Below are 16,239 nucleotides of genomic sequence, written 5' to 3'. Positions count from 1 at the left end.
AGTTTGGTGATAATAAAGTTGAATTTTGGTCTTAAATTTATCTTTTAAATGACTATTTGTGCTGAAATGTGCGCAAAGGGTGTGCGACTTTCATCATTAAGAGGGGGCATATAATCAATGCTAAATCCATTTGGCGCCCTCCTTAAGTTCCCAGGTAAAGTGCCTGCTCAAAATCCAATGATTATAGTCAATTTTTTACTCAGATTTTACAGTCAATAAACTTATAGACTCCTAAATCAGAATTGTCCAACAAGCGAGCATATGTATACATGTACTGCACTTTAATTGTGACTAATATACCATATTGTCTCTAATAAATGTCCCTAGGGCATTGCATTTACTCACAGAAGTACAAACATTTCTGCATTATTAAAGCATTTTGGTCAAAAAGTACGAGGGGAGCATTTATTAGAGGGGGAGCGTTTAATAGAGACAATACGGTAAACCGTTTTATGACTACTGAATACTTTACTTGTGATAAACATCTGCATCATTTTGAGTTCAACTGAATGCGTTCATCATGATTAACTCAAAAATCAACTATGGCATATAGTCTAGAGAGGAGATGCAACCAGAGGAAGAAAAAGAAGGATGAAAAGGATGACAGGAAAGAAGAGAACGATTGTACAGCGAAGCTTACATGAAATTGTAATTGTAAAAGTACACATGGCCATGTTGTTAAACCCATCCGTTGCCGTGACTGTTATTATGGTGACCCCTACAGGTACGTTATTCACAAATACACTGCCTACAGCATTATCAAAGATAGACACCCCTGGGTTGGGTGTAGTATAGCCAATGGTAGGGTTGATTCCACTGTTGTCGGTAGCCTGTGCTTGAGAAACTGTGAAACTTCTGGTTGTTCCCCCTGTGCTGATCTGTAACGCTTGATTTTGTGGACATGATGTGATGGTTGGCGGGGTGGTGTCAACTGAAAAGAAATACATAAAGAATAAATAAAGAATGAGAACGATCATTTACAAAACCAGCATTTTATATTTTGATTTGTCACTGTTGATAACAATCCTTAGTGCAGTCGCATGTTTAGTACTGCCTAGCTGTGTGGGACCCCAATGTGATGAATTTGTAGACAAATTTAAATTAATCTAATGCATTATACTTTTGTTTCTTTTTTTCTTCTTTTTTTCCCATCCTTTCTCTCCTTGTTCAGCGCTTTGATAAATTTTTAAAGGCGCTATATAAATACCTTTATGTATGTATGTATGTATTACAACTGGATCAACATTAAGGACCGTAGATGTCAGGATTTTAAGAAATCAATATACCCTGACCTTAATCTCCCACACAGGGAGTGTGAATTTCAAATGAGATTACCTGAATGGCTGACTCTATTTGAAATCTACATCACCTGTGTGGGAGATTAAGGTTTTCTTCCAAAGGGGGTGTATGGATTTCAACTGGAATAGCCCATTTGTGGGATAAAATCATCACAAATTTTAATTTTCCCCCACAGCAGCCAGCGCACATAAACATAACTATAAATTTATATCTTCCGCTTTTCTCCAGCATGCCCCTCTGGCTCAGTTTGCTAGAGCGTCATGCTAGCTTTGAATCCGCCAGATACACTGTTTTGGGGGTTTTTTTTTTCAACATTTATGTACAACACTGCATGGCTACTCTTAAACTACTGGCTACTCTTGGAAATATTAAAAATTTGTTCAACATTTATGTACAACACTGGTTAGACTACTGGCTACTCTTGGGAATATTAAAATTTGTTCATCCTATCAACCCAGAGAACTAAGTATAATAACTTTATACTTAAATTTGTGTATTATAAATATGCAGTTCTGATGCCTTCCAATAGGAATGTGACGAACATCATTTGAACCTAATACCTATAGATTTATATCTATATAAATGAGATTTAAGTCTATACCACTCACCAGCACTGACAGTTATGGTAAATGTACAGGTTACAGTATTCCCCGAGTCGTCCGTTGCAGTGACAAATACTAGTGTTTGTCCTCGTCCAATGTTATCAGCAAGCTGTGTACGTCCATCAGGGTTTTGTAGAAACACGGCAGTGGGTGAATTACTGCTGTATGTCACACTGGGAGCTCTGCCGCTATTATCATTCGCTGTTGCTTCTGGAAATACAACTGACGTAGTTGTGCTTGAGCCAGACTCCATGCTCCCCGTCTGGTCAGGTGGGCAGATTAATGTTGGTGGAACACGGTCACCTTGGTAAAATTATTAACAACAGAATTTATGGTTATTTAAAAATTATATTTGGTATCATGCATGATGAAGCAAACCAATCATAAATCATCTTTTGAAACTTATAAAGTTTTTCCTCATTGTTTAGGTACTGTAAAGGTGGAAATTTATGTGCGTCTAGTTTTTCATTCTTTGCCAACTTTGATCCGTTTCACCTGTTTAAAAATTTGTGATTTTAAACTTCCATACATTGAAATATACAATATTTTTGTATTGAGATCAAGAGTTATAACCTTTTTTATATGGAATACCAATACAGATTCATGTTAATATCTCTCACCTTGAATAACATTAGCTGAAAATTGGCATTCTGCAGTGTTTCCCCCGCTATCTGTAGCTATTGCCGTAAATAAGGTCAATCCCACTGGAACATTTAGTGCTAGAATCTGGCCACCGCTCTGAAATATGCTCACACCAGGACTCCTGGTTCTGTACTGGATATTAGGTATGCCGCTGTTATCTGTGGCAGTGGGCAAGTAATTCCAGGTAACATCAGCGGTTGATCGTTCCAACGGAATGCTTACTTCTTGGTCATTTGTGCAGCTTGTAAACACAGGTGGTTGGGTATCCGCTACAAAAGGTAGAACAAAACATGCATCAAGGGGTTAGCAAAACAAGGAGCTATTTGCAATAGCTGCCTGTTGTCATATGTGAGATGTGTATAATATGTGACACGATCTGGTCCATGGGGGCCAAAGGAGGCATTTTTGAAAATTAAGTTACTGCAAGTATTACATTATACATACAATAGGCTATCATTTACTGAAAACACTGAAGGTCTAGCATACTTGGTTCTTAAGTTATGAAGTTTTGTGATGTGTATTTTCTTATGTATTTTATTGTTTTTTACTCCATATTTTTACCTTTATCTCAGTTTCAAATTTGCCGCCTTTGGCCCCATAGACCAGATTGTGTCACATATAAAATGTAGAACTTGTCAAATGTCTATAAGGCAGCAATATAATGTGTAGCCTTGAAGGGTTTATGACATGCATGGACATATCCAGAGAGTGCCAGACAACCTTATTGGCAATAGCTGCCTGGTGTCATATTTTTAGATGCGTATAATATAAAATGTAGAACTTGTCAAATATTAAGCCTTCTTACACTAATCTCTTATACTGGAAGACAATAGATAAAAAGACTAGTTTGCGTCGAGCACGGTTTGTTTACAAGTGTCGTGATGATGTGAGTTGATGAACGCGGCAATAAAAGCGGGCGCCTTATTGTTAATTTTGCACCTTCAAACATACAAACCATCTCAAAAGTTAGGTCTTTATAGTAGGAAACTTTCTTTCGCGAAGGCACCATGTCAACAATGCGTAGAAAAGTTGCATTTTGCCTTTTAAAAGTATGTAATTTTTTGGCATTTTGTGCCATTCATTTACTCCGATCGGCACCAGATAAATCAACCTTCCTTTGACGCACTACTAACCAATCAAGGATCGTAGGGAATTTGATTGACAGTGACGACAGATGCAAACTAGTCTTTTTATCTCTGTCTTCAATTCTAACATATAGGCTAATTGTTGGGCAGGAAAAACCTCCTGTGTCATTGGCCCCTGAACATGTTTAAAACAAAACCTCCTATGTAACTTCTTTGCAGTTTTGTGTTAAACATATTCAAAAGCCACAAGTTGATAGGAGGGTTTTCCTGCCCAACGACATTACATAAACTTGGCAATGGCCTGGTCAAGTCATAAAACAGAAACCATCCAAATCAGGACCCCAAAGGTTGAGCAACATTTCATTGGTAAATTGTAAAAAAGCAATGTCACATTTCCAAGCTAAATTCTCTTCAACTCTCAAGCAATGCCAAATGCATTGACTAACCATTACCTACCAGCTGCAATCTCAGAAAAAATTATTCAAACACTTACTCTATTGTGCATGTTCTTCTTACCACATTGTGCGTACTACTTCACAAACTAATTCAAGCATTATTTTAAGAATTTAGCATGTATGTCACAGGCATTGATTTTGCCTGCCCCTGGAGTAAACTGCCCGTCCAAAATGACGGGTAGCTTACTAACACCACGACCTCTAGTATAAAGATGCCATTAATAAATAAAAATACCATGCCTGAAATGCAATTGTCATGTATGAGTGTTTATTCTATAATACTTACATGCTTGCATGACAGTAACTGTAAAGCTACACATAGCTCTATTGCCATTATTATCTTGGTAGTTGTAGGTGACAGTAGTTGATGGACCCAGTGTAAATGTATCACCTGGATTGCGTGATCTACTGACAAGAACCACGTTACCAGAGTTGTCACTGGTCACTGGTTCCATCCACGTCACTGATACAGGATTAAAGCTACCAAAAGGTACGGTTTGAGTTACGTCTTGTGGACAGGTAACAGAAGGTGGCTCAGAATCAACTAGATGGAGAAAATAAGATATGAAGGTAGTAAATACAAACTAAGTTGTCTCTATCTGTATGTCTCTCTCCCTCTCTTTATGTATCTGGGGGGGGGACAAGGGGGCAAGTTGTCAACCCCGGACTCGAAATACCGGGACAAAATTAACGAAGTTGAAATGTGCATCTTCCTTTGCTCAAGTATTAAGCCACAATTGTCTTAATTTTGACCCAGTTTGGTGTATGAAGTCATTTTCTTAGCAAGTCAACTGGAAGGTTTGGAAATGTTGGCCCCCCTGGCTTGATGGCCAGGTATGTGTCTGTTATCTCTCTCTCTCTCTCCTCTGGCAGTCTCCAAATTCCTCTTATCTCTCTATCAACTTCTTTGTTTTAAAGCTATCTCAATCTTGCACTGTTAATAAGGCCCCACAAACAAATATATTCGATCTTTGAATCGGCCGCCGCTACTACTTGGATACTTGTTAATAATTACATGCACATTATCGTCACTGGGCGGAAAAACCTCATTATGTACTTTTTGCCCTTGAACATGGATGAAGCAAACCATTCAATATAAAGTCTACACCTACAAGGTTTAATCCATTTTCAAGGGCCAAAAGTAAAGATTAGGTGTTTCCTGCATGTACTTTTGGCCCATGAACATGGATGAAGCAACCTCTTCAATATAAAGTCTACACCTACAAGGCTTTATCCATGTTCAAGGGCCAAAAGTACATATGAGGTTTTTCCCGCCCAGTGACGTTATGTTATCACAACTAACAATAGTCAATTAATTGATTTCATAAGTAAGGATCGGCCAAGCATCAATGATCGATCAATAGATCAATCGAATTTGGTTCTAATGCCTACATGACATAGGCGTGGCTTTGCGTTCCCTTTACAAGCTTTGACCTGCTTTGACACGTAATCATCCCATCAGATTACCAGTCTGTAGTTACATTTGAGTGACAACTTAATTAATAGCCAACCAAAACCCCACTTGTGTGTTTACACTGTGTATATACAATAAAGGGTGAACAGGTGCCATTGTTCTTTGCAAGTGAAATCTTAACAAACAAACAAATAATTCAACATACTTTCTATAACTATGACATCAAACACGCAGCTCTCTATGTTATTAGATGGATCTCTGTATGTGTATGTAACCATGGTGATGCCAACAGGAAAGAAATCATTGGGTGAATGAGTATTTGAAACTAGAAACACTTCACCAGAGTTGTCAGTAGCAGAGGGTGGGTTCCATGAAGCACGACTATTCTGGGCATTGAGTGAAACAACTTTAACAACATCAGCTGGACAGGTCACAACAGGGTTCATGTTATCCACTGAAAGATTAAAGGTCAATTATAATGGTTAACATAAAAATTTGGATGGGGTGTGTGTGTGGGGGGGGGGGAGTAGCAGTTTGCAAAGGGGCTGTAGAGGTTAAGACCTTCCAGATTTTACAAAGAGTATGTGTTTTAAAGTTAAATGGGTACAATTGAATATTATTAAAGCCATAATGTACAATTCCATTAAATTACAGGTGTAGAGTGAGTCTGCCTGCACTTGGATATTAAGAACTTAACTACGCCCACGGTAAGGTGAAAAAACTGTGTCCATATAGTGAAGGTGTGGGGTGAGTGTGCATGTAGAGGAGGGTATGTGTGGGGAATCTGTATGTTGGTATTGTCCTGCAACCACAGACATTAGCCAGGATACCCTTCTCATAAATGCAGTCACATTCCAACCGAGGATGTCCTCAGTTGACGGAAGCCACCACAAGGCATATAAGCACGTAAAAAGTCATTTAAGACCACATTGCCGGTACAGGTGTAGAGTCCTCATTTGTATAGTAGATGCATACGATGAGGCGGACAATTTCAGAACAAGGATGTCCTCGTTTGATGGTGTGTGTATCATATACATCCTCGTTTGAGGGGAATACAAGTAGAAGTGTGGGTGGGGGTGTGTTACTCACCTTGCATAACAGTGACAGTGAATGAGCAACTTGCTACGTTATTAGCAAGATCGCGGAATGTATACATAACCGTTGTTTCACCAACGGGGAACGACTGCCCTGGAAAATGAGAGCTTCCACGATTCACGGCTCCGCCATTGTCAAGTGCCATCGGTGGAGTCCAAAACACTGGTATATTTGATACACCAAGGCCAGCTGTTTCTGTGATGTCTGCAGGACATTCAGCTACAGGAGGTGTATTGTCCACTTCAGGTTGAAATATATATAATGAGACAAAATGTATATGGTAAGAAAAAAAATCATGTTGAAGGTGGCATGACCTAACAGTGTTTGCACTCAAATAAAGCTGACACATAAGAGGAATTGTATAAGGAGATTACATGATTTACAGCATTTTAAAGAATAATTGTACTGAACCATTCCAGCATATTTCTGTTTAGATCACTGCAAATATGAAAAAACGCAGTTTAGCCTTTTCACATATTTTTGAAGAAAAAATAGTCTTAATAAGTAAGCTTATTTGAGATGACAGAGAGGGGGTGGGGATAGAGAGAGAAATAGACAAACCAAAAGAGAGGGGATGGAGAGGGAGAGGAATTGAGAGATAAGGGGGGGGGGGGGTGGGGAGTGAGAGAGAGGGAGAGACAGGAAAAGGAGAATGAAAAGAGTAAGGGAGAGAAATGAAAACAGTGAAGCTGAATGAACATTGGATCAAGGTCAAGGCAGCGCTGAATGGACAATATCCGTAACAGCTCCCTATTTCACCCCTGGGTAGAAAAGGGCAAGAGAGGTAAAGTGCCTTGCCCAAGTACTCAACATGATGGCACCGCCAAGATCTTGTGCCACTGCTTCCACAATTCTATGGAGAAGGGAGCTCTCTGTATGTACGTGAAATTTCCCCAAGGCAAAGGAGCCCATGTGTGCCATCAGGCAAATCTTTATAGTATGCTTGAATACATGCTTTGGAACATGCTCACACCAGATAGAAAGAGAGAGAGAGAGAGTTTATTCTTACCTTGAATAACATTAGCAGAGAATGAACATTCTGCAACATTTCCACTATTATCCATGGCTGTTGCAGTGAATAATGTTACACCCACTGGAACATTAAGTGCAAGAACACTACTGCTACTGCTTTGGTATATGTTCACACTAGGATTCCTGGTTGTGAACTGTATAAATGCTGTGCCGCTATTGTCTGTGGCCATAGGTAGTGATTGCCAGGATACGTCTGTGGTTGACTGTCCCAATGGGATGGTTAACTCTTTGTCATTAGGACAGTTGGAAATGAAAGGAGGCTGGGTATCCGCTGCAAAATGAATGAAATTGAGAATGAAATTATATAAGCACATACTTGTATGCACTCATTAAGGTGGTACTACACCCCTTGATAAATATGGGACCCTTTTGGCATTTGTCTCAAAAAAATAATAACAGACTGGTAACAAAAGTTATGTATATTATAGGGCAAGGAATCCAGTTACTACACTGGAATTTCAGGATTCAAGACAAGCGATGCGTTATTTATGATAAGAAAAGAGGTACTGCTAGAATGTACCTCATTTCTTAACATATATAATGAACCACTTGGTCTTGAATCATTGATATTTCAGTGAAGTAATTGGTTTCCTTGCTCCTATAATATACATAACTTTTGTTACCAGTGTGTAGTTACTTTTGGGAGAAAAATGCAAAATTAATCATAAAATTTATCAGGGGGTATACTCAAATCACTTCCAGAAATTGGGTTGGTCAGTCAACAAAAGGGTTTTTTTATTTTCTCAACCAAAAACACAGTTGTCAAATCCCAAACACTGTCAATGGCTCCAACCTTTTGTTTGTAGCTACGAGGACAAGCAAACGTTTTTATGGGCCTAATGGAAGTGCGAAAAATCAATTGTGAGAAAATTGAAACTTTTACAGTACATATAGTTTCAGATCATGACATGCATGTATTCTTAACCCCATGAGAACTACCTGCCTATTGGTCAAAAAGAAGTTTTTATTATCAATTGGACCAATCGGCAACATTGTTAGAATAATTTCACAACACAAAAACATTGGGGTGAATTATTTGCAAAGCTCCATTCTGATTGGTGATTAAAATGAAGATATCATGTAATTGACCAACCAGAGGCAATGTTAGATCGACAGGTAGTGCTCAGGGGGTTAATTTGTTAATACTTACATGCTTGCATGACGGTAACTGTAAAGCTACACATAGCTCTATTGCCACTATTATCTTGGTAGTTGTAGGTGACAGTAGTTGATGGACCCAGTGTAAATGTATCCCCTGGATTGCGTGATCTACTGACAAGAACCACGTTACCAGAGTTGTCACTGGTCACAGGTTCCATCCACGTCACTGTTACGGGATTAAAGCTACCAAAAGGTACGGTTTGAGTTACATCTTGTGGACAGGAAACAGTGGGTGGCACAGAATCAACTAGAAGAAAAAATTAAACATGTCGGTAGTAAATACAAACTATTTATCCTTTTCGTTCCATTACATTAAATTCAAATGTTCATTATACAAATCATACACTTTGAAAAACTTGTTTGATTTAATGTTGTTACTGAGTTATGTATGTTTACAAAAGTGTTGTTGTTTCAGCCCTCTTTACAACATAGCTTAAGAAGCACAGGACCTACAAAAGTATATCTGTGATATTTGAATTCTTCGACACGCTCTTTCTTTCTAAGATGCCTTGACCAAAGTACTAGTCAGTGATTTTCTTGACATGCAATTGTGTTTGTAATATAGAAATCTGTGGCTTTCTCTTTCAACTCTGTGTCTGTCTGTTTGTCTGTCTGTCACACACTCTCTGTCTCTCTCTTTTACTCTCTCATTCTAATTCCGTCATCTTTCTCCCTGCCAACCTTTCTGGCCTAATCTTAATATACAAACAAATAAGCCAACTAACCTTCTATAATTATGACGTCAAACACACAGCTCCCCATGTTATTAGACGGATCTCTGTATGTGTATGTAACCATGGTGATGCCAACAGTAAACAAATCATTGGGTGAATGAGTATTTGAAACTAGAAACACTTCACCAGAGTTGTCACTAGCAGAGGGTGGGTCCCATGAAGCACGGCTATTCTGGGCATTGAGTGAAACAACTTTAACAACATCAGCTGGACAGGTCACAACAGGGTTTGTGTTATCCACTGAAAGATCAAAGGTCAATTATATTATAAAAATATACACTGTCACTGCCATGAGAGGTTCTGGTTAATAATAATGACTTATTTTTAAAATATTTTATATAGAAGGTAGCAGTTAATCAGTCCCAGAACATTGCTCTCCGTAATAAATAAATGTTGGTGTTTTATATAGTGCCTTTTCCCAGATCTCAGAGGGATCAAAGCGCTGTAATTTCGCTGCCATGGTGAATCATCACAATTAGATCGCATCAACTAGGCTGGTTGCAGCCGAACTTGGCGCAAACCTATCCGCACAATAGATTATAACACCCACAAATTATCTATGCAGCTTCCCAAATCCCATTGGGTGAAGGAACTAATCACAGATTTTTGAAAGCAGGAGGAAACCGGAGATCCCGGAGAAAACCTGCGAGAGCTAGCATGGAATCAGGATAAACCAAGTGCACATGAGTCCTTGGGTCACGCCGGGGCTTGAACCTGGGACCTCAGTGATGCAACTCGCCCTCCCAAGGTCCTGTATTGGATTTGAACATCCAGAGTTTTTACTCGTTTCGAACTGACTGTGAGCTACATGTATATAGATATGGATATCTGTACACAGGACCAATGGTTTAACCCCATGAAAACTGCCTGCCAATTGGCCAAAAAGAAGTTTTCATTATCAATTGGATCAATCAGCAACATTGTTAGAATAACTTCACAACGCAAAAAAATTGGGGTTAATTATTGCAAAGCTCCATTCTGATTGGTGATTAAAATGAAAATATCATGTAATTGACCAATCAGAGGCAATGTTAGATCAGCAGGTAGTGCTCAGGGGATTAATATCCTCTCAGTAGTGTTGTGACCTTTCATGGTTCATTTACCCGATTTATACCATGGGGAGAACTAGAGTCTATATGTAAACTATAAATATTGCCAATTTTTACCCCTAGGCCAATAATCTAGCAACTTGCCACCAGTATGACTTGAACCCAGGACCTCGTGCAATAGATGCAACTGAGCCATGTTCTCACACTACGAGGCAGAGGTGCAGTGAACCACTTTTAACCAATCAATGTACAAGAATCTATTAATGATGTATAGACCTTTTCATATCGAAGTTTTCGAAGTGATGACCCAGTTTTTAAAAACGGGTCATCATATGCAGTTCTTGGGTATGCACTTACGCCAGTTGTGTGTTGCGTCAATGCACGCAGTTGAGGAGCGTTTTTGTGTATTTATGTGTATTTGGGCGTGTAAAGATGCTCACGTCCATGTGATTATTTTGCGGAACATTTCCGATGGCTCCTGAAATTTGGGAAAAACTTCACTACTAGAATTCACAAAAGGTATGTTGAGGATTTATCTTATTTTGACTATCGGCAGCTCGTATGAAAGATCTCTGAACAAATTGAATATCTCTATGGTGTTAATAGATCACAAATAGCATAAAACACTGTTAATCAGTATCTGAAGTTTGGGGCATAGGATTAGTAAGTCCTTATCAGTGGCGGCGCTATGGGGGGGGGGGGCAAGGGGAGGGGTCTTTATATTGGCAAATGCAAAATGGGTGCGTCTATAGACGAATCCAATGAGCCAAGTCATGGTCAGGATTTGGTCGGACATCTTTGGGTAGCCGCTAGCACCAACCTGGTGTTTTGAGCGTCAATTGTGCAAATAAAAGCCGCCTAACACCTAGAGAAGATGCAAGGACGAGGAGGGTTAATAGAATAATAGCTAATAATATATATAATGGAGATGATTCCGCAGGTAATCCCGTCGCATCTATTCATACAGAGTCCTTTTGTTTGCAAGTACATCAATGCATAGATACCGTGTGTAATTAATCCGATTATTATGTCACTTCAACAGCGAATAGACCAGCTGTGTGTTTTGTCGAAGGGAACTGTATTGTGTTTTAAACTTTAACCTTTCTTTTGTATACCTGTGTTTTCGCGGAAGGTGTAAAACGGGTGATGGAATGCAGTTTAAAATTTCCGCCAAGGCCGAATCATTTCACATTTTGAGTGCATTGTAGCCAACGGCTACCCAACTAAAGGCTGCTAGTCAGGTGTAGGAATGCGTGTATTTGGATTCGTCTATACATTAAGCTGCATAAACGGCATGTGTTAGTAGATATTATTACGCCACATAAATATTCATAATCAAATCATGCCACTTTATTGATCAATCACAAACAACACAACCTATTTCACGGTGTGATAGTTTTCCCTATCTACATGACAACCTCATCCCCAAAGCCAAAGTTTGGTGTAATAAAACAAATACTACATGGTTTATATCACGGAAATTGGACAGCTATTTTTATCTCGGTACTGGCCTATCACCCCTCACCCTCCGAGTTTGGGGTGATTGGCCTGTAGTCCTCTGGGAAAGTAGTTTGTCCTATTTCCCCTCTAACCAGGTAGTATTTGTATACCAGTTACCTTGCGTAATAGTGATCGTGAATGTGCAAGTCGCTATATTATTAGCAACATCTGTGAATGTGTACATAACCACTGTGTCACCAATGGGGAAAGACTGCCCTGAAAAATGAGAGCTTTCACGGGTCACATCACCACTGTTGTCAGTTACCACAGGTTCATCCCAAAACACTCGTACAGATGACACACCGAGGCCAGCGGTTCTTGTGATGTAGGCAGGACACTGCGCTGCAGGAGGTATGGTGTCCACTTATTGTAGCCAAGGGAAAAGAATAAAAATTTGAAAAAAATGAAGCAACATTAACCACTCTCATACATTTTTTTACAATGCAATTTTATAGTTTCCACGTATTGTTTATGTGCGATAAAGGTGCAGGACTAAATGTGATCAAGCTACATGAAACTGATGTCGATCAAAATCAAAATTCAGTTTCCAATTGCATCACATGAGCCATTCTTAGTCAGTGAGAGTGGTCTAGTTCGTAGACACATTTTTGATTGGACAATCGCAAGATTTCGGGTGCCGTTTATCAGGCTGTAGACGACCCCACGTCATCATGCGCCTTGATAATGCCTTACACGTGTGTAGAGGTGCACGTATGTATCGCGCTGTATGCATAGACTAGTGCGGAATACGCGACGCGCTAGCAGTACGCGCAACAGAATACGTAAAGTTGTAAACAAGTTTCGTTCATTTTATAATGAGGGGAGTTTTTATGACTGTAACTTAGTTTTTAAAAAAAAAAATTGTTTACAGTTATTAAAATAATATTTAACTTTCTAAGAATGAGAATAAACGATAGTAATTTTTATTTTGCCTATCCTCTACCTATGATAGACGACAGTCATGTCCAATATTTTTATCGTAGTGGATAAAATGCGCCGGCATCCACTACTCAAAATATTGGACCTGCCTGTCGTCTATCACACGGTAGAGGATAGGCAAAATAAAAATTCCTATCGTTTATTCTCTAATTCTCATATATAAGCTCTATTTTGCTGAAAACCCCATCATATTAGCCTCACAGTTCCAGAGAGATATGGCCATTTTAGTGTTGCTCGGAACAATAAAACACAAAGGAAGTTGAATACTATTATTGGCAACATCTCAAAATCAAAAACGACTCATAAAGCTTGATCACACCTTAAATACGATCAGATATTTTAAATTATTATTTATATCAGGCTTTTGAGCGATACAATAAAACTGTATATTGTACAATATTTGCAAAATGCCGGATGCAATACAATATTTCTTGAATATTATGCAGCGTGTCAGCGACGTGTCGCGCATTGCCATGGTGACGGCACCAACACGCGTCATGATACAACAGCACAACAATACACTACAGACATCGTAACAGCTCACAGGAGATTTCGTACTGTATAAACAAGTAAAATCACGAACTTAATTCGCGGCAATTCTGGATGAGGATAACCTGAGGAAATATAATCCACATCTACAAATAAACCTATATATAATTATTCCCGGAAGGTGTTTGGAGAGTAAAGAGCAGAAAACAAGAAGGTCAAAAGGTAAGCTTACATTACAATACACATTGGTTAAACCGGTGGCTAGGTAAGCTTAAATTTTCATTTTACCGCATAGCAAAAGCCTGATAAAAATAATAATAATAATATTGAATGGCTTATTTTCGTGTGATACAAGAATATATTGCACTCGATAGAAAAATATTGCACTCGTCTTTGACTGCGTGCAATATTTTTCTATCTCGTCAATATATTCTGTATCACACTCAAACTCATTCAATATTATATAACTATTATTTTATTATGGTTGGAAATTTTATGTTTACTATATCAATTAAAAAATCAATGAAACAATCCATGAATCAATCTATGAATCAGTAGTTGAATCATTTTCTTACGATCCGTGACCATTCATAGCATACCTTTGTTTCTCTGTGGATTTGACTAGATGGACATATTCTAAGAAAAAATAGCTCCTATGTCCCTCCCAAAAATATTTATAGCTCATTTTTCAAAATGGCCGCCAGTGACATTTTGAAAAACATGAATATCTATATACCATGTTCTGGATAGGCTATAATGACAAATAATATGCCGTTTTCCACTATCTTATGGCATACCCAACCTTTTAAGATAAAATTGAAAGTGTTTGACACATTGTTTGTTATTATAGCCTATCCACTTCATGATATATCGATTTTCATGTTTTTTAATATAGCGCTGGCTGCCATCTTGGATTTAAGGTTCAAGATGACCCCCAAACACTTTGAATATGACAAAAAGATTTGGCATGCCAAAAATAGTGGAAAAGCGACACATTGTTTGTCAGTATAGCCTATCCACTTCATGGTATATAGGTTTTAATGTTTTTTGTCAATATGGCGCTGGCGTATCTTGGGTTTAGGGGTCAATCGACCCCAAACTCTTTGAATATGATCTTAAATGGTTTTGCATGCCAAATATAGTTGAAAACGACACATTGTTTCTTATTATAGCCTATCCACTTCATGATATATCGATTTTCATGTTTTTCAATATGGAACTGGTGGCCATCTTGGATTTAGGGGTCAAGATGACCTCTCAACACTTTGAATTTTATCTTAAAAGGTTTGGCATGCCAAAGATAGTGGAAAACGGCATATTATTTGTCATTATAGCCTATCCAGAACATGGTATATAGATATTCATGTTTTTCAAAATGTCACCGGTGGCCATTTTGAAAAATGGGCTATAAATAGATTTTCCCGCCATTTTTGGGAGGGACATAGGAGCTATTTTTTCTTAGAATATGTCCATCTAGTCAAATCCACAGAGAAACAAAGGTATGCTATGAATGGTCACGGATCGTAAGAAAATGATTCAACTACAGTCAAATCAATCAAAAATCGTCACGCTATGTCAGGCTGTTTTCAATCAATTGAAATTTCCACTATAACTTTATACATACCTTGCCGGACTATAACAGTAAAGGTACACTGCACAGTTTTGCCAGTTTGATCAGCAAAAATATAATTCACTTGAGTGTTGCCCAACTGAAAGAAATCTCCTGAATTGTGAGATGCTGACTGCGTAGTGACCGGTCCCGCATTGTCGATGGCCTGAGGTGTAGGCCATGTGGCAGTGGCTCCCAATGTACCCACCTCAGATGCCAGAGTGAAATCTGATGGACAGAACAGGATCTGGGGAGGTGTGTTATCCACTACACAACAGAAAAAGACAAGGTGATATTAAATGGGCTGTGTCAGTTGAAATCCACACACCCCATATGGAAGACATAGCCTGAATCTTCCACACAGGGAGTGTGTATTTCAAATGGGGCACACCGACATCGCCTGGCTAATAATTACTTGGTACAGCAGAGATACTAAAATCAATACCGGGATCGATACACATGAATGTGCTATGCACGATTTGATATTCAGATGATAAATCTTTGGATACCGGGGTAGAAAATGATGAATATCTCCCGTAATTTATTTATTCTAAAGAAGCTATATTTGTTCCTTGCACTTAAATATATGTGTTGAACGGATATGATAGTCGTTAGCTTGCGTCTTGAGAAAGAACCGTGCGTCTTGAACTCAAAAACTGACAAAAATTATGATTTTATATGTGCCGAACTATAGCGCAGTGTAGGACACTCGTGGAGGCAGTCTAAAAGCGGATGACCTCGTCTGGACCTCATGGCGCATATCATGCTCACTCACACACAGCGAGGTCAGTCACCGGGCTATTGTCAATAGCCTTAGTCGGATGTCCCTCAGCCCATTATGCATCTCAAAACTATTAAACAGGTCGGAACACAATGGCCATGCGTGGCTGTGGATTCAACCTACCATGGCGATTCCTGCCATGAAGATATCGGGGCGATGACACTGTGTGGGGTTGCCTGACAGGATTATTCCATTTAAAATATGCACTCCTATGTGGGAGATTAAGGGCAAGTCTTTCATAGGGGGTGTATGAATTGCACATGGAACAGCCCATTTTGAGCCAGTTGTTCCCTCTAAGGCCAAAAAAAAAATGTTTGTTTGTCCACGTCCGACCGACCGTGTACCATGGTCCC

At 38.9% G+C, this 16,239-nt stretch overlaps 1 protein-coding gene across 1 annotated transcript in view; it reads right to left on the bottom strand.

Annotated features, from left to right (window-relative positions):
* The window catches only part of LOC140172614 (hyalin-like), a 76,795-nt gene that overhangs the window by 1,151 nt on the left and 59,405 nt on the right, over nt 1–16,239 (bottom strand). The window contains exons 16-26 of the mRNA XM_072195751.1: nt 15,121–15,372; nt 12,186–12,431; nt 9,511–9,759; nt 8,775–9,032; nt 7,602–7,895; nt 6,587–6,832; nt 5,703–5,951; nt 4,370–4,627; nt 2,522–2,812; nt 1,908–2,204; nt 641–931 (exon numbers count right to left, since the gene is read on the bottom strand). Of these exons, the coding sequence (XP_072051852.1) occupies nt 641–931; nt 1,908–2,204; nt 2,522–2,812; nt 4,370–4,627; nt 5,703–5,951; nt 6,587–6,832; nt 7,602–7,895; nt 8,775–9,032; nt 9,511–9,759; nt 12,186–12,431; nt 15,121–15,372 (2,931 nt within the window). The remainder of the gene's footprint in view (nt 1–640; nt 932–1,907; nt 2,205–2,521; nt 2,813–4,369; nt 4,628–5,702; nt 5,952–6,586; nt 6,833–7,601; nt 7,896–8,774; nt 9,033–9,510; nt 9,760–12,185; nt 12,432–15,120; nt 15,373–16,239) is intronic.

The sequence above is a fragment of the Amphiura filiformis genome, chromosome 16, assembly GCF_039555335.1.
Source record: "Amphiura filiformis chromosome 16, Afil_fr2py, whole genome shotgun sequence".
Lineage (NCBI taxonomy): Eukaryota > Metazoa > Echinodermata > Ophiuroidea > Amphilepidida > Amphiuridae > Amphiura > Amphiura filiformis.
This window is presented reverse-complemented; position numbering and strand designations above follow the sequence as displayed.